Source organism: Rhopalosiphum padi, chromosome 3 (genome assembly GCF_020882245.1).
Source record: "Rhopalosiphum padi isolate XX-2018 chromosome 3, ASM2088224v1, whole genome shotgun sequence".
NCBI lineage: Eukaryota > Metazoa > Arthropoda > Insecta > Hemiptera > Aphididae > Rhopalosiphum > Rhopalosiphum padi.
This window is the reverse complement of record NC_083599.1, coordinates 68,939,662-68,966,582: the sequence shown is the minus strand read 5'-3', so window position 1 is coordinate 68,966,582 and position 26,921 is coordinate 68,939,662. Positions and strand designations below refer to the sequence as shown.

Here is a 26,921-nt window from a genome sequence, read left to right as displayed (position 1 = left end):
AACGGCTCTAGTGCATCTGATTATGCTGTGCTGGGTTTAGTCAATTGTAATTTGAAAACAATTTGTTTCTTTAAATAATACAAGTTATTTTTTATCAAGTGTACAAAAGTGTGAGGCATGAAAGAGCAGTGGACACAACGGCTCTAGTACATCTGATTATGCTGTGCTGGGTTTAGTCAATTGTAATTTGAAAACAATTTGTTTCTTTAAATAAATACAAGTTATTTTTATCAAGTGTACATCCGTAACTCAGCCACGATCACATTGTTGAGTTTTTCGAAAGTTATTTGCTGACCAATGAAACTTGTCATAGTTTGTACACATGCCATTATAAAAGAAGCTATTATTATATTATATGTTAGCTGATCTAAGCCGTTTTTACTAAATGTTGTATTTCATATTATTTGTGATATAACATTTGCCAAGATCTTGGTTGTCTTATAAAATAAATATATTAAACGAGTTCTGAGAATCGACAGCTTGTTACAATACAATAAATCTTTCGGGATCTGAAAAATATGAATTATATTTAAATTTTTAATATACATAAACAATTAAAATTTCAATATAATTCCAATTCATTGTGTACAACAAAATAAGTTTTGCTCTAATATGCACTTTTACATTTACATTTTTAACTTATTTTGTGTTCTTCGCACCTAAAAAGTACACAATAAGGAAAATTTGTATTGAGTATTCTAATTTTGAGTCATTAGCTTTAATATTATAATAAATTGATCTATACCTATTATGTAATCAAACTTTAAGGAAAAAACATTATCTTTGTTCTATTAATGATCGTTTATAACAATTTAGTTTTTAAGCGTGTTATGAAGATTTTTAAATATTCATAAATAGCTTACAAATTATACCATTTTAGAAAACTAATAAGAGTATACAGATAATGTGATTACCTTTAAGTTAAATAATAGGTAAATTCACACAATATTTAACCTAATACAATTATGAACATACATTTTTGTATATACAACCAACTTTTAATAATTTTTTTTATATAATTTATATCATAATGTTCTCTATAATAATGTAATGGATCTAATTTTCATAATATCCTGAACTAGAAGTAATATTTTAATATTTTACAATTTCTTTAATATAATTTAAATTAGTAATTTTTCAGCAACATGGTTTAAATTAATTATCTGTTAAAGTTTAGAATGTATTTACAATTTATTACACATTAATAATAAAACATAATACAATAATAATAATAATAATAAATTTTTTTTTATCGTGGCAATTGGCAAGTGTTTGTAATGCTTGATGTTTGTAAAATAATAAATTATAAAAAAATAATAAGTATTTAATAGACACTGTAAAAGACTGAGAAACATCACAAATTTGCGTCCAGTCAAACCAATCATGTAAATTGTCGGCTTTAATATTTTATTGGATTAATTTATTATCAAACTTAAGGTTAAGAACAATAGCTAGGTTTGAAAATTTGAACATAAATTTGAATACCGTATTAAGTACTCACTTTTTTTTTTTATTAATTAAGATAATAACACGAAATTGGTTTTGTCGTACACAAAATATCTAGTATGTTATGCGTGTGTCACAAATGAAGTTCAGTGATCGCTATGTAGAACACTGCGGTCGTTTCCACATTAATTACTTCACGAAAAAGCCCGTTCCTGGTTGAACTAATAAAACTAAACGTGTATAATATGAAATATAGTAGGCATTAACTATACGAAAATTTAATAACTCTTATATCGCATCTTGGTGTTACTACCTACAATCAGTTAGTACAAACACTACAAACACTACAAACCATGGCTAAAGAAAAGAAACACGCTACAAAATGCTACAAACAACAATCATGTTATCGTTTACTTTATCATAGCCGCTTATCACCGATAATGATTATAGCAATAACACGAGTCCAAATATTCTGAACATTATGTTCTCGAAATTTTGATCGGTGAAAAACATAGTCGCGTATTTTGTGTGATGTGTGTCAACCATGTTACCGTTTTTTAAAAAGATTCAAAGTTATCGTGTTTTTAGAACTCGCCCGAAGAACGCCATCGACTTGATCCGAACGTTAATTTTTTATTTTTTACATTGAATAATAAATAATAAGAATAATAATATTGAAACTCAGCGCTATCGAGAATTTCGATAATTGTCGTTTCCAGTCGATTATACGTAGACGTCAGACTAGCCGTCTTGTTATGGCGTGTAGCTACATGTTAGGCCAGGTTTGTTGTGAATTTGTGATGGAACGGTCAATTATTACTGTTCGTCAGTACTCAGTAGTAACTCATCATGGCCCCTGGTACGTCAAATTGTTTTAGCATTGTTTTAGCCTCATTATAACATTTTAATTGCATACAGTGAAACTGTATTCATTATGTACATCTTGTACTACAGTTTTGGTTGTCGGCTGTTTTTCACGGTAAGTCTTTGTTATAATTCATTTGATTTTCTATAACTCAACGCTCAAGGGGAATACAAATAATACATTTTAATAAAAAATGTTTTGGGACTTTAAGTTATGACGATTTTTGATTTATCGAGTTTTGAGTTACTTTGATATGACTGTAGGTACATTATTGATAAAATGAGGAAGTACTTACATTTCGTTTTAAGTTGCTTGAATATTAATTTTAAATTGGCTAGGTATTTAAAAGAAAACATAATATTAATTTTGTTTCGTTAATTATTATTTTACACAAAATTATCAAAACCTATTGTAGTTTTGGAAATCAAAAGAGCAGTGAAGTAAATGTATATGATAAACAATTTGTATTGTTAGAGCAATGGTATTGAACAAAACCTATAATTATGTTAGATATGTAAATTAGTTTCATTATTAATTACGTGGCTTATTATATTTTTCATAGTAAACACATGAATCGCTGTTCTCGATTTGTGAATCATTATGTATATATTAGAGGGGAACAACAAATGTATAGAAATTTTCAAGGTAATTCTATTGTGATTAAACTGTTTATACTACAATGTGTGTGATATAATATATTAGTATCATTATTTGCACTTTGATAATTAAAATGAAACTGCAACCTCTTAGTTCACTAAATACATACACATGTCATGAAGTTTAATTAATGTTTATGTACTTCACTGAAGTCTAAATAAACATTTATTCAACACATCATTTTTACTTATTGCAAACATTTTAATTTACAGATTGTAAGATCTATACTGTGTATATTTTCTAGTAGATATATGTAATAATTTATCTATTTATATTAATTTAATTAAATCTTGTAAATAAAATTACAAAGCAAAAAATCAAAAAAAAATCAGCAGATTTCGGAGATTTAAGTTTTTTCAATGACCTTTATAAACTTATAATATTTTATTTTATTAAGTATTGATTAATTCACTGTATATAAATGTTACAGTATAAATTGGCAGTATCGTTAAATTACCAAATAAATAGGTACCATATTTCAATAATATATAATATTTTTTTAAATATATGCTTATAATGTTGTATTAATTTTAAGAGGACATCATACCTACCTGTTTTGTCTTTGTCTTACAAAAGTAATAAACCGCAAATTTGCATTCAGTATAATCAATTTACCTTTTATCAAACTGAAAGGTTATAATATTATCTAGGGTACCTTATAGGCTTTTATTGATATTTTAATTTTTAAGTGAGTTATGAGAATTTTAAAGTTTTAATATTTTACATAACTATAACTCACTTAAAAATTTAGATATCAATAAAAGCCTATGAAATGCTCTAGATTGGCCTAAATAATAGTATTACCTTTAAGTTTACCTATAAGTAAATTGACTCTAATGTTATTGTAATAGCGTTAATTTGCTACTGAAAGCAAATTTAGGTTTACGTTTGTAAGATTAAAACAACGCTATGCGCGTATGACGTCTTCTTAATAGGAACAAAGAAAAAAAAAATTGTTTTATGAAGATTTTGTTTTAATAAAATTTTATATTGTAGAAAACTAAAAAACAATGCTATGTTAGTCGTATAGGTAAATTTATTAAGTTTTCAATACAGTATTGATAAGTTTGAATTATTTTATTCAATACTCTATCCGTACTTGTCTAACATTTATTATATTTGTATTTTATCGGAAGTTAAGTTATAAAATATAATATTCTGATAATTAATTTAAAATAAATAAAGTTTCAGATATGGTCTACACTTTAAAAAGACAAATAAGAAATATGAGTTCTACTAATATGGGTATGTAAACATTCGTTATTTTATATAGTTATTGAGTTATAAAATTGTTAACTTGTTTTATAATTCTGATGATAGAATTTATTGATCTAGATGATGAAGATGCAGATGCAACTTGGGGTGGCAACAGGACTAGATATGTATACAATTATACTTTACAGTGTACTGATTTAATTTCAGACACAGATAATTCAGATGCTACTGAAAGTATTTACAGCGTTCAATCAAAAACTACAAGTAATTTTTTAGACATTATATTTTGTCAGTTTTTATGTTTATAATATAACATATTTGTTAATTCTAAATTGAATAGACACATGGGCCTTTAATTATTATTACAGTACATTAAATTAACATTTTAAATATAAGAAAAAAAATATAAAATCAATACTATGAGTTATAAAAGTAATTAAGTTTATAGTTAATTACATTTTTTAAGTATGCTCACCCCATATTTATGCTTAAATTATGCATATATTCAAATTCTGATTTTTGGAATTTTTAAATGTAATTAAAGACGATATTTTCGAGTATTTAGATTTTTCCAAAACATTTAAGGAATATCCTGTGGCGATACAAACTTTGGTTTTTCAAATAAGAACATATGTATTTTAAAGAAAAATGTGAATCAGGTAATTTTTCTGAAAATTTTGACGTATTGTAATCGAAATTTGAACGGAAACTTCCGGAGATATTCTACTTTTAATACTAAGGAATAAGGATAATATAGCCTATTATACTAAATACTTAGTAAATGGATACGAGCTTGATAAATATAATTCGGTATGCAATATAAAATATTCGTTAATAATTACTACTTATTACTAAATGCTTATGGATTTATATTGCACCTGACAATTTTCAAAGCAAAGGAAATATGTATAAAACAATTCCTTTTTATTTTATCGAGTATGTTATCTTATAGCCTATAGGTATTGCTATTTTCTATAGCATAACTATGATCTAGAATTAAATACTAAATAATTATCAGTAGTCCAGTCGGTAACACAAATGTAAAATATTATGTACATGATTCTATGATTGCGCCAGTTAGAATATGTAATAATCAATTAGAATTAAAAATACATATTGTAATATAAATAAATATAGGCATTATGATTACATAGTTACTACACGTGGCCTATTGATATTTACGTAAAATGCTTCCAGATTACACGCGGGCTCTAATATCGGATAAGGTAAAATAATTTCAGATATCGGCGTTTAGATAAAAGATAATTGCCAATAATTGCGATAAAGCGATAAACCTCGGATCAAAATTTAATGAACTGGTATTGTATTGTTGGAAAAAGTATCGAACGATTTGTCCTTTCCATGACACCACCAATCAAATACGTAAAAACTTTATGAAAGTGGACTTTTGTTAGGTTATGTCCAAACAAAAAAAACTTAAGATAATGATAAACGGCATAAAATCTGTAAAAAATGTTTGGGATATTATTGTAGCCAGATTCGAACGTCATTAAAAATTTTCTTTTGCTGCTGAAACTGATTCTACGCATTTTTTATTAAACAAACGATTAAATCAAGAATTAAATAATATATTTTCAGTGAAAATTGATAATATATAATATGTATATAGGTACGACCAGGATAAAATTATGTATGATATTTATTGTACCATTGATTATTATCATTATACAGGCCACACTGATATCCCAACAGGTATTACAAATCTTGAAATCTATAAATAAGTCTCTGCATGAACATAATATATGAACAGCAATCTAGTTTATTATCTATCTATTCTATCTTTGCATATCTCATATTGCCTTATATAATCTCAAATATTTTCCAATGTTTCCCGTGTGATAAGGTTTCATTTTCATGTCACATCCCAAAAGGAAGTATCAACATTTTATCATATTACTAAGTGTAAAATATATTAATTTGGTATTGTTTTAATGTTTTAAATTAAGTTATCAATACTAGTGTAGTTTAGTTATAATGATGAATTATAATGATATTTTGAAATTATTTACAAATTAAAATCTTCTTCTGATGATACATCTATATTTAATGAATTAAATTTTTTCAATAAAATCCACTTAAATTTAAAAGGAAATCCTCTTGTCTGTACTCTGTATTTATATTCTTTATCTTTATTGTGTGAATAAATAATAATAATGAGTTTAATAAATTTAGTTTATTTATAATACACAATACAGTCTGTATACATAATGTAAGAAAAATATAAAATATAGATACGTATGTATTACTATTAAATACTATAATTCAAATAAAAACAATTTTTTTTAATATCAAAGTTTTTACATAAGTACAAATTTAAATTGTATTTTTCTATAAATGTGAAAAAAACATACAAAAGTAGTAATTCATTTACATGCTAAACAAAACACAAATATATTTTCATTTTATTTTAAGGATTTTGGTGGAAATATCAATTACCGATTAATATTATATACTTTGATTACACTATATTACATCCTAGCAGTTGTATGATGTGATACTCTTTCCTAAAAGTACTAATATTAGTAATATCACAAGCATATTATAAGTATTTCTGCTTTTATTATAATAATTTAAATCATGTCATATTCTAATGTCAAAAAAATGGATATGCCTAAATGTTACACACTGTGTAATAATAATGTTCTTTCAATAAAAAGTATAAGATGTAAGCGAGTAATAAATGTGAATAATACTATTTTGGTTCTTGCACATTTATATAAGAATCCACGTATATCATTACGTATCATATCAGGTTAGTAATCAAATTTTCAAAACATTAAAACATTTGTTAACACTTTTTAAATTATTTTTTTTTTATGATTAATATTAATGATAATTATATGACTAAGGTCATAGTTATTCATAGCAATCAATAAAAATTGTGTACATATACTTTGAAATTTAAATAACTTAAATTAAACTGACAGTGTTTTTGTTGTAAGCCGAAACTGGAATAACATACAGCTCTTGTCAAAATAGTACATGCCTGTGAATCAATTTCCAAGGAAATGTTACTTAAAGTAACCCATCATGAAGTGTTGAAACGAATGGAAATGTGTTTAAAAGTAAATAGTCAAAATTTTGAACATTTGATAAAATATAAGTAAATTGATAATTCTAATTCTTATGGCATTATCTTTTATTTAGTGAAAATTTATATGTATAAATAACTCTTGTCTTTAATGTCACTAACCTGACCTATAACTACTAAACATCAAAAAGTGACCACATTAATACTATAATATAAACCTTATTGGTTACGGTGCAGTTTAATTACAATTTAATGTGACACACTATTTCAATTTCAATAATTATAGATAAAGTTGTTTGTGGTCTGTTAATATTTGATAATATAACAAAATGTTTTAATGAATCAACTAAAAAATTTAAATTCAAAAAATCATAAGATCCTGCTAATGTTGATTCTTAAATTAATTCACAGCTTAAAATATGATAACTACTTTTATAAAAAGATTTACAACTTCAAATGAAATTTAGAATTAGTTGAAAATGAAAATATATTTGTAAATGCCAAAATTATTTTTTTTTAAATTAAAACAGATCTTACAACAGTGGATTAAATAGTTTTACTTGACACTTATTTTAATATGTTACTTACAACTATGTGCAAATAGTATCTAAAAATTATTTTATGCACAAGACTTCAATTTGTAATGTTCCTGAAACCAAATATAAAAATTTTAATTTAATTTAATAAAAACTAAAGAATATATTACCATATGTGTTATACATAAAAACATTGCCCATTGGTAATGATCTTTGAAATACAATATACATTGATATAGAAATTTAACATAATAAATTAATATTGTTAACACCACACAAGATTAAATTCCCTGGTAGTCTTCTTTCAAACTATCACTGTAGTCACATGTAACATTTTTGTGAAATAATAACAATATTCACATTTCCAGATAATATTTAACCTTTCTACAAGTAAAAATAAATTAAATTTTAAAAACAATGAAGTTAATTTACTAAAATGTATCTATTGAAGTATTTAAGCTAAAGTACTTTTTATAAGATTAGGTAAACTACTTACACTTTAAAATCATGCTGCAACCATGATGCCTATGTTAAAAAATGATAATACTTTTTTCTAGTTTTTAAATATACATGTTGATCACAATTGGGCATTTAAGTATGAGCATCAAAATAGAAATAATAACTAGGTAATATTTTTTTCTGAAATCAAATATATGAGCTAAAATTATGTTTGATACAAACTGAAAATAAGCATAAAAAATATTTTACTTACAATTATGTGCACATCAATCTATAAATAATTTTGTCCAGAAAGGCAGAAAATATGTTTTATCTTGTGTTTCACATTTCTGAAAGGATGAACAAATTTAAATTTAAAAATAATTAAGTTAACTTACTACAATATATTATTTAAGCCATTGCTTTTTATAACATTTCGTGTACTAACTTACCTTTTAAAATAATTATGCAGGAAGGTCTAATCAAAACAAATGTTAATGAGTATCAACTTATTATATTTTTCTAGTTTTCACATAATTATAAAATTATTCGAATAAATCAAAATGTTAACACTTTATTGAAAATTGAAATAAGTAGAATTTACGACAAAATAAACAAAACATTAAATTTTTTCATGGTATTTATATTGGTATTTCCAAGTGGCAAGTGGAAATATTTCAATTATTCCCATAAACATATAGTTTTAAAAGTTAATATATGGGCGCTAGTAGTTATTTTTAACAGCTGTTTTATATATCTGTTTGGTGTTACTATCAATATTTGGTATCTGTGTTTCAAGCACGGATATAGATACTATGGTTGCCCGACGGCCTATATTGGATCACGGCGTTGAGCGTCGCAGAATTTTCTTATCAAATCTGACAAAAAGTCGCGAACTACTGTGCCCTCTACAGTCATTATTATAGAAATCTTGTACCATGTTATCACAGACTACATTTAGTTTGTGATGTTACCATAACTAATGTCGGGGCCAAACGAATGTGCGGTTGGTGGCTCCGCCCACCGCTGGGTGATATCACACTGAATAGTGAGTAACAGCTGTTGGCGGTATATTTGAAAATAAAGTAACCGTATCATTTTACCGCGTTCATATCATCACAAATCGCATATTCAATTTTATCACGATTAAAGATATTTGGCACTAGTTTTTGACTAGAATTTGAAAATCGCGCGCTATTCATGTGTGAACGGTTCCTAAAACTATGTGTTCTAATTAGCCGCCGGCAAAAGTAGGCGGAGCCACCAACCGCACATTCGTTTGGCCCCGACTCTAATAACAATAATAGAGGCTAAATAGAGCGCTAGTATGACAAGACTTTCTATTCATTCTTGATAGGAACATTCAGAGCCGTCATATCCGAGCTCGTTGTGCAACCATAGTATCTATATCCGTGGTTTCAAGGTGGATATATCAATCCACCTTGCTGTGTTTTAAATAGAATATTAAAGCCGTTTATTATGTAATTTCTTAGATCATATACGATCTAAGTGTAACCTCAAACCTGTACATCTTTAATCGTGGTCCGTTCCTATTTATTTTATATTTATAGTTTATGGGCTTATGGCAATTGCCTTTTCTTTCTTATCTTAATGCTATAGCACGTGTGTAATCTAGAAGCAATTACTGGTCGTGTATAAATGATACAAGACTAGTTAGTATGTTTATTTATATTACAATATGTATTTTTCTATATGTATTTTTAATTCTAATTGATTATTACATATTCTAACTGGCGCAATCATAGAATCATGTACATAATATTTTACATTTGTGTTACCGACTGGACTACTGATAATTATTTAGTATTTAATTCTAGATCATAGTTATGCTATAAAAAATAGCAATACCTATAGGCTATAAGATAACATACTCGATAAAATAAAAAGGAATTGTTTTATACATATTTCCTTTGCTTTGAAAATTGTCAGGTGCAATATAAATCCATAAGCATTTAGTAATAAGTAGTAATTATTAACGAATATTTTATATTGCATACCGAATTATATTTATCGAGCTCGTATCCATTTACTAAGTATTTAGTATAATAGACTATATTATCCTTATTCCTTAGTATTAAAAGTAGAATATCTCCAGAAGTTTTCGTTCAAATTTCGATTACAATACGTCAAAATTTTCAGAAAAATTACCTGATTCACATTTTTCTTTAAAATACATATGTTCTCATTTGAAAAACCAAAGTTTGTATCGCCACAGGATATTCCTTAAATGTTTTGGAAAAATCTAAATACTCGAAAATATCGTCTTTAATTACATTTAAAAATTCCAAAAATCAGAATTTGAATATATGCATAATTTAAGCATAAATATGGGGTGAGCATACTTAAAAAATCACCCTATATATATATATATATATATTCTTAAGATAAGTCTATTTTAACAAGTAAATAAAATTTTTTTGTACTTACCTGTGACAGTTTATTTTTGCTGTAATTTTTTCTATACATTTAATAATAAATTGTTATCATTAAAAAAATGTATGCGCATATATACATAATAATTGTACTTGTCTTATCATCAGCACTAAGAACTTAATGTGCTAAAAAATAATGAAATATGTGTGTACATATACACTAAAAAAGCTTAAATATGCAATATTATGTAGTACAAAATGTGGTTATTTAAAAAAAATTAAACAAATTCTACCTAAATTTTGTATAGTTTTTTATTTTTGGTTTGTAGATATTGAAGCATTCTTTGATTATTCATAGTCCTATAACTATTTTTTGTTTACATAGTTTTAAAATAAAGAGCCAACACATTATTGCATTGTTTATATTTTGAATTATACTATACTAATAATTGATTGCAATTTAGCGGTCTAGTAAAAAGGTTTATTTTTACCATAAACTGAGTATACAAAAAACTAATTTTTATTTTATAAAAATCAATCTTTTTACTGGGTTGATAAATTTCAATCAATTGTTGGTATAGTATAATTCAAAATATAAACAATGCAGCAATGTACCTATGGCTTTATATTTTAAAATTCTTTAAATCAATGATTTACTAATAAATATGCATTAATATGCTTAAAATCTTTAAATATGCAAAATCATGTAAACTTGGTCAAATATGCAACATTAATTTTTGTATTAAATTGTATGTATTACTTCATTCAGTTTTTTTTTTAATAACTCAAAATTAATTGTCTTGAGTATTGCATTATGTTTAATAAAATTTATAAATTACTTAGTACAGTTCTATTTCAATTCCAGTCTTAATTAACAGCTGTGCAATATTCTGAGCACTCATTTACTAAAAGGATAATTAAAAATTAAAAATTAGTGATTTTAATATTATTGAATAATTTCTATAACAACTATTTGGATATTTAAAATAAATCTTTTCTTAGTGGAAGCAATAAGTGAAGTGGATCTTTCCTCGGATTGTGGAAGCGATTGCGTGTGTATTGGTCAAATAAATCATACCGAGTTTGATGTGATAAGCACATCATCATCTTGCCTTAATATAGAATCAGATTCTTCAGATTCCTCAACATTAATAGATTTTAAGGTAAAATAAAAATTGATTTTTTTTTCATAATCTTTTTATAATTTTATTAAATTTCTTAGATAAGATGTATATAGAAGTCATTGTCTTAATTTACAACATTTTCTTTAAGAGTATAAAGTATGTGTATTGATTTTGTGTTTCAATTATTATAATATAAAAAATTTGTATTCAGAAGCTTTAATTTTGGTTAGTCAGCGTTAACAAAGTGAATTGACTTTTTATCAAATTTAGAATTGTTAAACAAAATTTTAATTTTTAAACACAAATTTTATATATTGTATATTTGTAACACGGAAACAACACATGCAAATTTAGTGTTTTCTTAGAACATAAAATATTCTATTTATTTATTTTTAGGTAAACAAAAATATTATAAATTGCGATAAAACTATACTTGATGACAAAGGATATTTTCCTGATGATAGTGATGTTACTTTAACTACTTCCAAGACTAATGCGCCTCCTCCAGCATGTTTCAAAATATGCCTACAATGCAAAAAAGAAAACTCTAATCCCTATTTCCAATATTGTTTTGTTTGTTTTCGAGTAAGTATTTGAAAATCTATTTATTTTTATCAATATTTTAAGTTTATATATAACCTTTATGGGTGGATTACACAACATATGGACTTGTGTGTCTGTGTGTTTTGGTATGTCAGTATTACTATATAATTATTAACAATTGATAGGTATATACTTTTCATTGTTATAGGTAACCAAATTATATTTTAGGTATTATTGGATAATAGTAAAAAATATTTTTATTTTTTTAATCAAACACTATTTAGTAAAAAATTGTAATAATAATAATTTATTTAAGTTTTATTTATGTAAGAAAAATAATCAGATGTGAAAAAATTAAAAAAACTAGTTAGGTAAAAATATTGTATTATAGTATCACTATAAATTTGATTTATTAATAATAGTACAATATAATATTTTAAACTATATTGTTTCATATAATGCATATATATAAAAAAAAATATCTCAATTGCTATCATAATATTTTATAATTTTGAATAAATAAAATTACTAATACTTCTTAATATTTGTTCATAACTCCTATTAATTCAAATCCATTTATATATTAGTTGAATGGTTTTTTATGTTTTTTTTTTGAAACTGAATTAATAAAATTAGTGTAACATGATCTATTTTTATAAAAGAACATTTACAATTTTTTTTTTTAATTATCTTTTATGAAAATATAGACAATTAAATAAAGTGATATAGATAATTTTATAAAGTACCTAGTGTTAAAAAGTATTAAGAAAAAAATTAATTTATAAAAGCTTACTAAGTACCCTTTTATTCTTAGTAATTTGTATATTATATTAAATTACTCTATAATATTATAATACAAGTAAAAAGCTTTGTTACATGATAGTAAGATAGTGATTTGTAAAAAAAAAAGACTTGATTAGACTATTTTGTGTTGACAATATCACAATAACTATCATATACTATATAGAAATCAAATATTTATATTTATGACAAGATATATTATTTAATTGTTTTAATTTTAGTATAGAATGGATTTTTTTGGTAGTAAGCCTCGTTCTAAGACAAAAAATGTCAAACGCTTAAATGTGTTTAAGCCTAGAAAAGAAGACAACTTAATCGAAGATTCTCAAAAATCCAGTCAATCAAATTCTTTACAAGATGATTCAATTCAGCCAAAAAATATTGATAATAGTATCATAAATGAAAAAATTGATAATATATGTAATATATGTTTCAAAATGCCTAAAAATGGCGTTTTTAACCATGGAAAAATTGGTCATATTTATTGTTGTTACTCGTGTGCTAAAAAACTGTGGAAAAAATCAAATAAATGTCCTTTATGTAATGTAAGAATTAAATTTGTGACAAAAATGATTATTGTCTAATATTTATAGTTTCTATTTTGTTTTTTTTAAATATTTTATAGTTTATTTCTAGCACTAATTTATTATTGTTTATTATTACCTAGTATAATTGTAGTTTATTTATCATTGTTTAATATTTACAGAATATAATTATATGTTATTTCTATTCTCTGTTTCATAATATAAGAGTAATCTCAAGCAGCCCCTGTGTGTTACCTAACTAATGTATTGAGGGGTATAGTCTGATTATACTTCACAAAAATCGTTTATCTTTTGAGATTACTCTTATATTATGAGAAAGAGTAAGAGAGTTTATTTTATTGTTTAATTTTTTTTTGATTAAAATTTTGATAATTTTTCTACTTAAATATTTAATTTTTTATAACTACTGTTATTTTAAAAACTATTTTTTTAAATTTTCACTTTGGCTGTGTTTAATATTTTAAAATGTTTTCTATTCAACAATTGACATAACGATTAAATTCATAATATTTAATATTAAATATATTGAAAAATGTTTTAAATGAGAATTTGTCTTAAGCTTAATACAATTATTGGTCCCGAAATAACCTTTGAAAGAATTCATAAAATCACAGCTTCAAATTAAGAAACAGATGTTAAATACTTTCCTGCGATGAAGTAGTAAGAGTGAGGATAGTGTAAATTTAGAATGTATTTTGATACCCAATCTCCAGAATAAGTTTTTAGGATCACGGTTTTTATTCATAATATAATAATTATTAAATTGTATTACTCCGTTAATCATATATCTTTTATTTTTACTTGTTTTTCGCCAGTAACTAATGAGATTCACACGAGTGAGTGTGATCCTGAAGTCGATCAAAGTCCTAACCTGAAGTTGATACAATTCCTTATCAATTAATTTAACTATATTTTAAATTACTACATTATAGTACAACCTAACTTATAAAACTAATTTAAATATATTATATTTATAAAATACAGTAGAATCCTCTTATTTGGGAAACTGCTTAAAGGGTACAATCGCTTAATAGATACAGATTGGCATAAGTTTGAACGAATGTATCGGTTTATTAGTTATTCGGATAATGGGGACAAATAGGTCACCGCCCAATATGTCCCAATTAAGAGGATTCTATGTATTCTTAGAAATATAGGCTGGCACGGACTAGTAGTCTCTGCTCAAAATTACATTTTTTGTATCCAATGGTTTATTATTAAAATCAAACGTAATACATCTATTATAGTGACCTATTCAACACACATTCTATATCTATACTAATCACTAAAACAACATCTACCTGTTTTTTTGTTTTATTTGAATAATGGTTTAAATTTTATTTAAATTACTAGAACCTATATTACATATGTTACGGATAAAGTACAAAAATCGAATAATATGAACACTACCCATGCATATTGGAAAAGTAAAAATATTATTTGTTAAATGTTTATTTTGTTTATTAATTGGATAATTATTTTATAATTTACCTTTGAGTGAATAAGTGTATTGATAAAATTAAATATAGATAATTTTTTATTTTTTTTGTTTTTGTTATCTTTTAGTTGTTTATGTATATTAATAATAACAATAGTGTATAATATGTGTGCCTGATAGTATTTGGTTTTAGACAGTTCATAATTGTTTATAGGTGTCATTTCTGTTTTATATATTGAAGAATTTATTCTTTTACATACCTAGAAAATCTATTTCGTCATTAATGTAGACAACTTATTATTTGTTCATATAGTAGCTATTTTTGTTTTTCTCGTGTTAATTTTATGCATATCTAATAAGGTTGAGGAATAAAATTCAGTCTAATTTTTTATTTCACCCTAAATCAGTATTTTATATTGTTGGTTAAATATGATTCATTGTTAACGTAGTAATCTAAGGTAGTGGTAGATCCTTTTAAATACACGGGCAAAGGTAAACGTTTTTTTTTTTTGCTTTATCATATCACACATTTATACTAATATTTTTTTACAACTCAATAATTTCGGAAATTAAACCTATATATCAATTTATTTGTGTTTAAAATATTGAAAAATAGTTTGGCTTTAATTCTAAATTGGGGTAAATGTTTTTTAGTTCTGAAACGGCAACCGCAGTTATTTAATTTCGTTAGTTTAGTTGTAAGTTATAGTTTAAGTCATTTATTGACGTCTTTTCAGGCAACTATTGTAGTATTTGTTCGAAGTGCCACCACCATGAGGAGTATATATTGTATCTATACAACTAGTTTCTAAGACAACTATATTTAGATTTTTGTTATTTATTTATTAGTTTTCTGTAGTAATATTTAACTAATAAATTAACATTTATCAGTTTTTGTAAAAAATAAAATGAAATCCTCGAAGAAAAAAGCAAAAGAAACAGCAAAAGTTGTACTGTCTGATCTGGTTAAACCAGCCGATCAGTTAATTCTAAGTCAAGAAGTAAACTAAAACATATAAATGTGTATATATCGAGTAATTAATTGAAACCTATTACCTAAAGATTTTGACCAGTTAAGAAGACATTATACCCGTATGTGTTGTCTCTCTCTTACTAATGTAGATCATAGCAAATTTGCGTTCAGCAAAACAGATTTTGTGATGTTAGCTTTAATATTAGAGTCAATTTACCCATTATCAAATTTAAAGGTAATAATATTATCTAGGGCATCTCATAGGCTTTTATTGATATCTTAATTTTTAAGTGAGTTATAGTTATGTAAAATATTAAAACTTTAAAATGCTCGTAATTTGCTTAAAAATTAAAATATCAATAAAAGCCCTAGATAATATTATTACCTTTAAGTTTGATAATAGGTAAATTGACTCTAATATTAAAGCTAACATCACAAAATGTGTTCTGCTGAACGCAAATTTGCTATGATCTACATTAGTAAGACAGAGACAACACATGCGGGTATAACGTCTTCTTAATACATTATTTAAGACAAAACTGCGTCAAAAATGTAAATAGTGCAATTATAATTTTTAATAGAAATAGTTTAGACTTTCGGGGAAAAACGATAAATCAAACAATGTCTTATGTGGTTAAAATTTATAAAACATAGAAAAAAATCTCGAAATGTTTAACTATTATTTCTTAAATAATTATGATTAGTTAGAAAAAAAAGATTAAATAGTTTCAAAGTATTCAATAGAATATTTTCCTCAAGCCTGTTATGTTCAGAATTATCACTTACAGAATTCTTAAATCTTAAAACAATAAAAAAAATATAGATACCAATGCATTTTAGGACTTAGATGAAGTTTATGCCAATGGACTTTTTGTTAAAGAACCACCCACACCTCACGCTAAAGTAATTTATAGCAATAAACATAAGGTATTTTTTCCAAAAAAAGAAATCACTAATAGTATAAAACTCTTCGAGTTGAAAACTACATTATTCCATTGTGAATCAGAGAATGCCATAATGCAAATTGAAAATGAACTATGTAGTAAGACAGTGAATATTAATAATAATTTTGGATATATTAACCATTTTTTATTTTAAAGGAAGAGCTGAAAATTTAGCCTTAGAAGAAAATGAAACAGAAGGTGAAAATATGATAGAAGAAGTAGTAGAAGAACAATATATTAATCCGTTAGTATTAAACGAAAATAATGAAGAATCACAGTCAACTGAAGACGTTAATGAAGAGTTCATGGATGAAAACATGGAAATGGGAGAAGAAGGTGAAGAAGAGGGCTTATCGATAGATCTTAAGGATGAACCTGTAGAAGAAAAAGAATCACATAAAGTAAAAAAAAAAGTATCTGAAGAGTCCTTTTTAAGTTTGCCAGTGACAAAATATTGTAGTGTGGTAAAACTTAAAAACCAATTCAATTTTTTTGACAGAGTTTCACAAACTAAAAAAATTCTTATGAGGGTAAAAATAGACAATTATATATTTTAAATATTTAAATACTATAACTGTTTGTCATATTATTCACAAAACACTTATAATTCATAGAATAAAGAAACTCAAACCCCTATAACCAAAAAATTTGAGTTTGCTGCGTTTGTATCATTATCTGATATTTATGACACTTACGAAATCGATTATGCGATACAAAAGGAAGGAAAAGACAAAGAACTAAGAGAGAAATTGGCCGCACATATGGGAAAGAAAAAAATTAAACCTCGTAAAAAAATGCGCATTGAACACAATGAAATTGAACATGAATTGTTGAAGGTATCTAAGATTGTTGAAAAAATCATCAGTTTAAATGATACGGATGCAATAGCACAAGGTTAAAAAGAAATTCTATTTTTAAGAAACATCTGTATATTAATTATAATATTAATTATATTGAACATTTACAATTAGATTTTCGATATTATGAGGATCCATCAGATCAATTTAGGGACAGAGGAGAAGGGACTTTAATGTTAATGTGGACGATGGTATATGAAAAAGAAAAAAAATTAATTGTTACTGATATAGCCTGGAGTCCTGATTATTTTGATATGTTTGGTATAACGCTTAGCATTCGTGAGTAACACAATTTGTACTTTGTATAATTAATTAAGAGGAAATAAACTTCAACTTAATAAATTCAAGAACCAACTTAATTTTACACAACGGCTTGAGTCTTACTCAGTTACTGATATATTAATTTTAAAAACTGGTTTAAATGTACACCTTGATGTTTGTATTTAAACAAGTCTGATCAATTATAATTTGCTTTATCTCATATATATACAATTGCTTCAATTTTTAAATCTTAAATACAATTTACAACCTTGTACACTAAAATAATTTTTTTATAAAATATATACATCACATTAAGTATAATATAGGTTAGTTAATATAAACAAGTAATATGAACGTCAAATTTAAAAATTAAATTTGAATTGTTAATGAAAATTGAATAGTCACATGGACACATCAATTTTTTTTTTTTAATTATCCAAATAGAGCAGTCATATTAATTTATGACTAATGAAAATGTTATACTTTTAAAACTAATTTAATAATATTAATTTATTATTTTTACTTAAAAGTTGTTAAAATACAATTCTTTTTGTTATTTGTTTAAATGTCCAATATTAAACCAACAATCTATTTAATATTTCAATTTATATTTTTTATGGAACTAGAGTTCTAAACCAAGTATTAGATAGGTATAAATTACAATTCACTAATATTTAAAAAAATATTATACTTAAAAGTAGGTATATATTGATATATTTATTAAGTTAAGATATAAGCTTCAGGTATCACTTATAATAATTAATAAGTAACACTCACTAAAACTTACGTTTCCCTAAAATATTGTTCTATACTATTTGTGCTCTCTTAGTAAATAACCCAACTAAAATTTAATTTAGCTGCTAACACTTATACATTCTTCTTTATTGAATAAAAAGTAGAGACATGCTAGAATATCAAAAAATTTAGTTGAGATACTTAGTTGTACCCTGCCCCTCATTCAAGTGAATCATACCTTTACATATTTTTTAGGTAATATGAAGTATAAATGTATAATCATGTGGAATTATGTCTCTTTTGGGCTTGGAAGTTATATTCTTCGTAGATTTGTATCTAAAAGTTTGACTACTCTTGGGTTAGTCGATTTATTTTATATTCCGTCTGAAATCAACTTTATTTATTTATTTATATTAATCATATTATCTCCCACATGGACAAAAATTCCGTATTATTTTCTATGTATAATTCTAATTAACCAAGTATCAAGTACCTATTCAACCTGATTCTTACTGATTTTATGCACTTCGCTAACGAAGACTTAACATTTATTATTAATGCAATTAGTTTTAGTTGACATGTTTTTTGGTTTCAAATATTTGTTATATTATTATTGCTTAAATCCATTGTTGTGTATTATTATTATTTTTTATTTTACTGTTTATAAACGTATTTGTGTTTATTGTATTTTATTGCTCCCATTCCCTTCTTTGGACTAATATTGATAAAATTAAATAACTATTATTTTAGGGGCTAGGTCAGAAATATAATATAATATTTTTTATTTTTCGTTGTAAGCAATATTGAGAAAAAAATTATGCTTAAACATTTTTTTCAAGATAGGTATTTTAACACATTAAAATAAAGTACAACATATATTCTAATAATAATAATACTTATCTAATATTTGTGTTCTTTTTAACATGTTTGTATGGTTCTATGGAGTCAATTTTAAAAAATTCAACCTTTTGTATACTTATCTATTTAAATATGAGTATTAATTGCATGAAAAAATAACTTATTATGAGTCATGACTAATATTTAATTTAACAAGTTCTCGAGTTTGTTTTAATCAAAAAAGTAATATTTTTTACGACTACATTTGCAATCATAATAATAATATTATAATATTGTGCAATTATGTTTTACACATATTTTAAAAATATTAAAGTATGTAAAATACGGAAATAGGAACATACTATTGGCGCTATGGTGCTAGGTAAATTGAGTCCGAAATACTGTTTTTGTGGTAAACTGAGTCCCGGATTTGAAAAGATATAAGGTAAACTGAGTTCCCTGGTTATAATAGGTTTAGTTTCCAAAACAGCACATTTTCTTTCTCACTTTTACAGGCTTAGTACTATCTGTTATGTTAACATAACTGGCGTGGTTAAAAATGTGCTTTTTTGTTTTTAATATTTAATATAATTCTTTACGTAATACGTTGTACATAAAAATCACAATTAATTAAATATATAATACACAAATTTAAGTCAATTTTTTTTAGTTTCATATTTAATGTCTTGTCTCAAAAAATTTTTTGTTCTATTATTATCCACCCAATTATTTGGGACTCAGTTTACCACTCCCGGGCACTATTTACCCAATAAAATAAAATTAGTAATTTATTTAAAATTGTAAGGTTTTCCTTACAGTCGGACACCCAAAAGGTACCGACCACCACGGATCCGAGACCGGTTAAGAAACGTGGATTTTGTATATTATGTGTATATATTATTTATTTATTTATTTTTTTTTTTATTTGAAATCGAAAAGATTATATTATATATATCAATTGTTTATATTCAGAACAGTTTATTTTACATTATTGATATATTTTTAATAATTATCATACATGTTTGGGACATATTATATACATATATATGAAGATAACAAATATACTATAACAAATTTTATCCGACACCTTTAAGGTCACTAACACACAGGCGTGACCAATCCCGCTGTTGTCGTCGTCGTCGTTGTTGTTGTTGTTGTAGTGTTTCTCGGACCTCCGGATGACGGTCCTGGTAGATATTTTGGTGTGCTACTCCATGATTTGGTTTGCGCACACTTGATAAAAAAACTGATGTCGCTACGATCACAGTCGATAAGCGGAATGACAGATGACATATATTGTGGTAGTGGCCTTATAGGTGTATTATTAATTATTATATAATACGAATACGTTTTATTATCTACATTATGAGAGGGGTTGTTGTGTGTTTTCATCTTATCTTTACAGACTTTATCACGATATGTAATATAATATATACTATGACACATATAAATACCGATCTTGCCGATCTTGGTGAATATTACGGCGAATAGTTTATAGTCACGTTACAAAATGATTACTGAATATGAGTAATATTAGATAATGTTAATTTTACAATTAATATATTTTTTATGATTTAATTTTGGCCAATAGACGATATACTAGTAATTTAAAAAAAAAATTGGTATCAAATATTTGTGTAGTAGGTACCCTACTATGTATGCTATATTTTAGATATATAAGTAAAAAAAATATTGTGTTCGTATTTATTATTATTAAATTATGGTGTAATGTATGATACATTTAGCACAGAGTGACTTACCATTTACCGACAATCCAGACATTGGTAACGTATGCTTGTGGGTTTTGAAGAATTCGTCGTACCCAGATTATGTGGCTCATACACAATCCGGAGCCATGTGTTTGAGTTTTCATCAAGATTATGGTAACATCCTTGCCGTTGGTTTGCGTGACGGAAATGTGGCTGTATACAACGTGAGCTTACTGAAAAACGAACCAGAATACTCGACAAACTTAACGCGTACCAAAATCATGGCTAGCGTAATGCAGGTACACCACATAGGTTTTTATAAAATTAGTTTTATTAACACTATTCACTACTTCACTAGATACAAGTGAAAGGTCTATTAACCTTATAACCTTAAATGTCCCTCAGGTAGTCTGGTGTAAAAATTTACCTACCGGCGAGTTAAACTTCTTCTCTGTATCCGAGGATGGTATGGTCTGCCAATGGTTATTGATGCAAAATGAATTAAAGAAAATCATTAAAATATCTCTGGTCATAGATATGTATCCAGAAATCGAGCTTGGCGGTATCAAACAACCTTACTATGGTAATATACTTAATGCACATCCTCGCATGTTATAATGCTTTTATTTATCTTTTTTTTTATGCTTACATTATATTTTTATAGCCAGGGGCACGACAATTACGTTTAATCCCGCAAATCCCCAATTATTTTTGGTTGGAACGGTTGAAGGTTATATATTTAAATGTAGTACGGGATGGACTAATTATGTTCAGAGATTTAAAGCTCACGAAATGCCGGTAAACCGAATCGATTTCAACAAATTTGATTCAAATATATACCTTACGTGTAGTGAAGACTTCGTAGTTAAATTGTGGGAAGACAAATCCGAGTGAGTTAAATTCTAATATAATTCTAGAATTCGATCACGGTTAACACACGTCATACTGCATAGTACATACTCTTTTGAATCTGATTATCAATTCATGACCATATGATTTTTTAGGATTCACGACAATTGAGCGAAGACTATTCAGCGCACAGCAATTGAGCGTTTCGAAAATTAAGCGCTGAGACAATTGAGTGCAATATAAACCTAAAAATGTTAGGTATTAATTTAAAAAAATAAGTTATAGTTAATAATACATTATCAGCCAAATCAATCAAAACAAAATATCAAATAAAATATTTATATTAAAAAAATTATAATTTTATAATAATTTAAAAAAATAAAAATAAGAAATTGTATGGTTAATAATACATTATAATTATTATGATTGTGGTTGGAAGTTCAATGTAATAATATACATTTTAATACATTATCAGTCAAAACAAAATGTCAAATAAAAAATGTATAATAATAATAAGACTAAAATAAAAAAGTAGGCATAGTATGATTTATAATACATTATACCTAAGTCAATTTAAAATATTAAATATTTTAAGCAATGCCTTTTAAAAACTGTTCTGTTGATCTTGAATGAAATTGTTCACAGATTATCTGACAGGATATATAGGTATTCGCAGACACCACGAACGAATTCATTTCTAATTTTGTCATTTCGTGTACAGCAGTTCTTCACTTAAAACACTGAACTTTTATGAACTTTTACTCAGCCCAGTATAAAATTATAGCGCTCAATTGTCTGCACTCAATTGTCGGGACACAAATTTTTTAATTTCATTTCGTAGTTATATAATTATCCTATTACTAACGGTTTTTCAACCATTTTTTTTTATTGTGAGAAAATATTAATATTATAATTTTAAATAATTTTTTCACTCGGAACGTTATCATAAAACTACTGAGTTTGTATACTAATAGCCATCTATATTATATATACATACATTGTGTAATTTATATAATGCATGTATTATATATTATATTATATGGCTTTTTATAGATAAACATTTGCTCGTAGTTTTTTTTAATTCTCGCATTTTAATTTCTGTTATCTTTCTAACTATTTTCTCTTCGATCAGAGCTCCGTTGATAATCTTTGATCTACAAACGGGTTTGACAGACTTGCGTTGGTCACCGTTCTCTAGTTCAGTATTCGGTGTTACTACTGTGGACTGTCGTGTCATTTTTTACGATTTGGACATAAGCACTAAAAAATCCGTTTGTGATCAGCTCATTCATCCCACAGAACAATATCGACTGGTTCGATTAGCTTTTGACAAACGAGTACCTATGATTGTGGTTGGAAGTTCAATGTAATAATATACATCATATAATTTAATAATCACATAAGCATCTTTTTAAGAACTGTAACCGTACGTGGAGTCTTATATGTTTGTTTTTTACAGGTGTACTATTGTTACGTATAAATTGTCACCAAACCTTCGTACAATTATGAAATCTCCAAAGAAAGGAGTTCAAATTCCTACAGAAACATTGGAGTTCGAAAAATTACATGCAGTGTTGAATACTATCAGAGAATAAACCATTCAATCTATTTTTGTTTGGTTTTTCTTTTACGATTACAATAATTATTTAATATATCTTTCTATTTTAATTTTCTTTATTAAATTAAATAAGTTGGAAAGCATTGACCCACCATCTCAAAATGATAATTTTAAGAAAAGCACCGCATTTTTAGTCTAACTAACTGTATGAAACCGATTAAAATTAAAATTTAGTAATAGGTACCAAAGTTAATTACCTAATAAGTACCTAATGATTATTCTAGAATTTTCTAGTATCGCAAAGCAATTATTTTAAGTTCTTGGTGTTTTGGTCTGTTGTATATTTGTATAATATATAAAGTATACATACATTACCATGGTAATGTATATTAATAAATTATGCATAATTTAATATTTTATCTAACAGTTTAATAATTTATAGTTGTTGAAGTTTTAATACCAGAACCCCTCCAATTGTAATATTTTTGGATTGGTCCCTTATTTATCATAACATTTTTATGAGTAATATATGTCAAAAATAGCAAATTCATTGTATAAATTATTAAAATATTATTACTTATGAGTGAGTATAAAGATCAAAATAAGTCAACATTAATAAATAGTATTAAAAAAGCTATATTAACCTAAGTCCAAGGAAGTAAAAAAATATCACACATTTTCATGTTCTGTAATATTTTTTAAATCTTTTTCAAAAATATAATTATAATCTTTTTAGAAATTAATAATATTTGTCTAAAATCCAACTTCTTTTTTAATATTTTAACCTAGTAAAAGTATAATTGAAAGTTAATTGAGATTAGACATATCAAAATTATTTGATCTCAATTAACTTATTATAATACTGCCAATTACCAAGCCATGATATACTTGATAGTCAATTTATTAATGTTTGCAATGGTTTAAATGAACCTGAACAATTGAAAAGTATTATGTATTATACATTTATCCGTGACTAAAACGTTTAGCTATAAGAGTACACTTAAATTATATGACCCAGTTAATGGTACAATATTTATAATTATTATTTATACCTCCTTTAAGTATATTTTTAGTAAATATATGCTAAATATAATAACTAGTACAACAAAGTTTTGGTAGAGTATTTTGCATATTAGGGCATTCCTGTCAACTCGTGAATTAATTGTAAATTAAGACATCGTGTTTATTATTATGCTAAGATGACTCCACACAGAAAGTGAAACGTATAGGTAATATGTTACCAGTATTTCGGATATTATAATTCATTTTTATATTACATATTTTTAAGGTGTTATAAATCCTGGCCCGAATTATAACTAAAGCTCAATACGATAATACTAGGTATTGATTTGTTTGTATGTACATTATACTTATATTACTTATATAATATAATAGTATATTACTAACTTAATTTATACATCAAAAATACATTATTACTTATGTAGATTATTAAACGGCCATAATTTTATGGTGTCATATCAGGAATAAGATAAAAATTAAAAACAAGATTGAATTTACTGAATTAAAAAATTATATATTTGTACAGTTGAAAAAAGTTAAAAATGCATATTAATTATATTAATATTTAGTACTAAAGTCCTAAATCATTATTCTATAGTCAGTATTAGCTTTGCATTTTCTATAAAAATTAAATTGTTTTTACTTTGAATTATATTTGCAGTTTACTTGTTTAAACTTTCAAATAACCGTCAGTTTGAAGTGTCCTTTATTTTTTCATCCAATAGTTTATCATTTTTCCTGATTTTTCTTCAAATGTAGAAATTAGATTTAAGCATTGTGCATGTTAAACACATTGTGTTAAAATCTATATCAACCTGAAAATATTAATTTAGTTTTTAAGCTATAAATAATGTATTAATATTGTTCTCCAGCAGATTTAAGTTTTTTTTTAGAGTAAGGTAGAGTGTGTTTGTAAAATTACCAGTCTGTATCCTAAAGGTAATTTATAATTGCTCCAGTTGTTAGATAAGTATATCATTAGTAGATGTTGAAGTTTGAATACTTATTACTTTCCAGTCAGGGAAAGAATAATTATTATTGTGTTTGATTTGTTCAATAATATACTGTACATCATTTTCTGGTTCTGCAACATACCAATTCAATAAAGATAAGTATCATAATTATTTAAATTATTACGATTGGGGATACTTAAATATTAAATCTGAATAACATACCAAAATGGAAATTTTGTTGGCAGTGGTTTTGTATGAGTGCTAGAGGGTATTAGACTAAAGACCATTGGTTTTCAAAGTTTGCATAGAATTATAATATTTAGCATATAGCTTACCCCATTTGGATTTTTGTTTGAACCATATTTAAAAAAATATGTATCCTAAAAAGTTAGAAAAGACGAGTAAAATAAAATAAATATAATATTAAATAAAAATGACTAACTTTTACTTTTGTTGGAAATATATCAGCAATTTGATCAGAAATACTATTAGCTAGGCCTATAGACGTAGATATTTTCTTAGTTATGGTATAATTAATGATAGTCTCAACCAACAATGTTCTTATATTGTCGTTAAATTTGTGATTTGTCTTATAATAGTAATTAATCATTAATCTGGCTGAACACGCATTTAAAATTTCTCTTAAGATTTATGGGAATGGCTGAAGAAAATTTTTCTTGAGAAATTTTTTTGTCTAAAGTTGAAAGCAGTGACATTGTAAGAGATGATTTTTTTGATTTTTGCCACTTTTCTAAGTTATTAGAAAATAATATTTTAATGCCAAGTGGGTAATTTTTCAGAAGTTAATTTGTGGTTAACAATTTAACATTCATAATTGCTAAAATGTTCAAATCAATTAGTTTATCTAAAATAAGTTATGTTAACGTAAACAAACTTGTTTAATAATTGTAATTATAATTGCAATATAAGTGAATTATAATATTATCAATAAATGTTTGATAAGTATATTCAAAATTCCACTCTTTTAGTAAATCCTGCAAAGGTTGTAAGTCTTCAACTGGATATACGTAGCCTTGCAAAAATGGCATAACTATTGTTGAAGACCTATAAATTTAAAATTGTATAAAGGGATTAGTTAAAAGTTGGATAACAATTTATTTTAAAATTGCTATTTTTAAGACTAAATAGTTTGTTAAATTATTTTGTAAGCG

General features: G+C 25.4%; 2 protein-coding genes and 1 long non-coding RNA gene across 13 annotated transcripts; 2 read left to right on the top strand and 1 right to left on the bottom strand.

Moving 5' to 3' along the window:
- The first annotated feature begins 1,890 nt into the window (after positions 1-1,890).
- Positions 1,891-14,163, top strand: LOC132924150 (protein Mdm4-like). Of its 11 annotated transcripts, none has more exons than XM_060988280.1 (7): positions 1,891-2,228; positions 2,874-2,956; positions 4,154-4,213; positions 4,289-4,447; positions 11,605-11,765; positions 12,123-12,311; positions 13,292-14,163. In XM_060988280.1, the coding sequence occupies exons 2-7, from the start codon at positions 2,881-2,883 to the stop codon at positions 13,652-13,654; spliced, it is 1,008 nt and encodes a 335-aa protein (XP_060844263.1). In that variant the 5' UTR covers positions 1,891-2,228; positions 2,874-2,880; the 3' UTR covers positions 13,655-14,163. The 11 variants fall into 11 exon arrangements, with proteins under 11 accessions (XP_060844263.1, XP_060844264.1, XP_060844262.1 ...); XM_060988281.1 differs by having other exon boundaries at positions 1,891-2,425; positions 4,160-4,213; XM_060988279.1 differs by having other exon boundaries at positions 1,891-2,425.
- A 1,098-nt stretch (positions 14,164-15,261) lies between these two features.
- On the top strand, positions 15,262-23,872 carry LOC132924153 (dynein intermediate chain 2, ciliary-like). Its single transcript, XM_060988292.1, has 10 exons — positions 15,262-16,054; positions 16,867-17,068; positions 17,127-17,500; positions 17,585-17,864; positions 17,942-18,106; positions 21,406-21,668; positions 21,775-21,952; positions 22,034-22,259; positions 23,351-23,584; positions 23,678-23,872. Exons 1-10 carry the CDS (start codon positions 15,962-15,964, stop codon positions 23,811-23,813), a joined length of 2,151 nt encoding a protein of 716 aa, XP_060844275.1. The 5' UTR covers positions 15,262-15,961; the 3' UTR covers positions 23,814-23,872.
- Positions 23,873-25,331: 1,459 nt separating this feature from the next.
- On the bottom strand, positions 25,332-26,808 carry LOC132926779 (uncharacterized). Its single transcript, XR_009661526.1, has 4 exons — positions 26,192-26,808; positions 25,972-26,129; positions 25,719-25,880; positions 25,332-25,611 (listed from the first exon to the last, which is right to left on the bottom strand). It is a non-coding gene; the product is annotated as an uncharacterized LOC132926779 (long non-coding RNA).
- Positions 26,809-26,921: the final 113 nt, after the last annotated feature.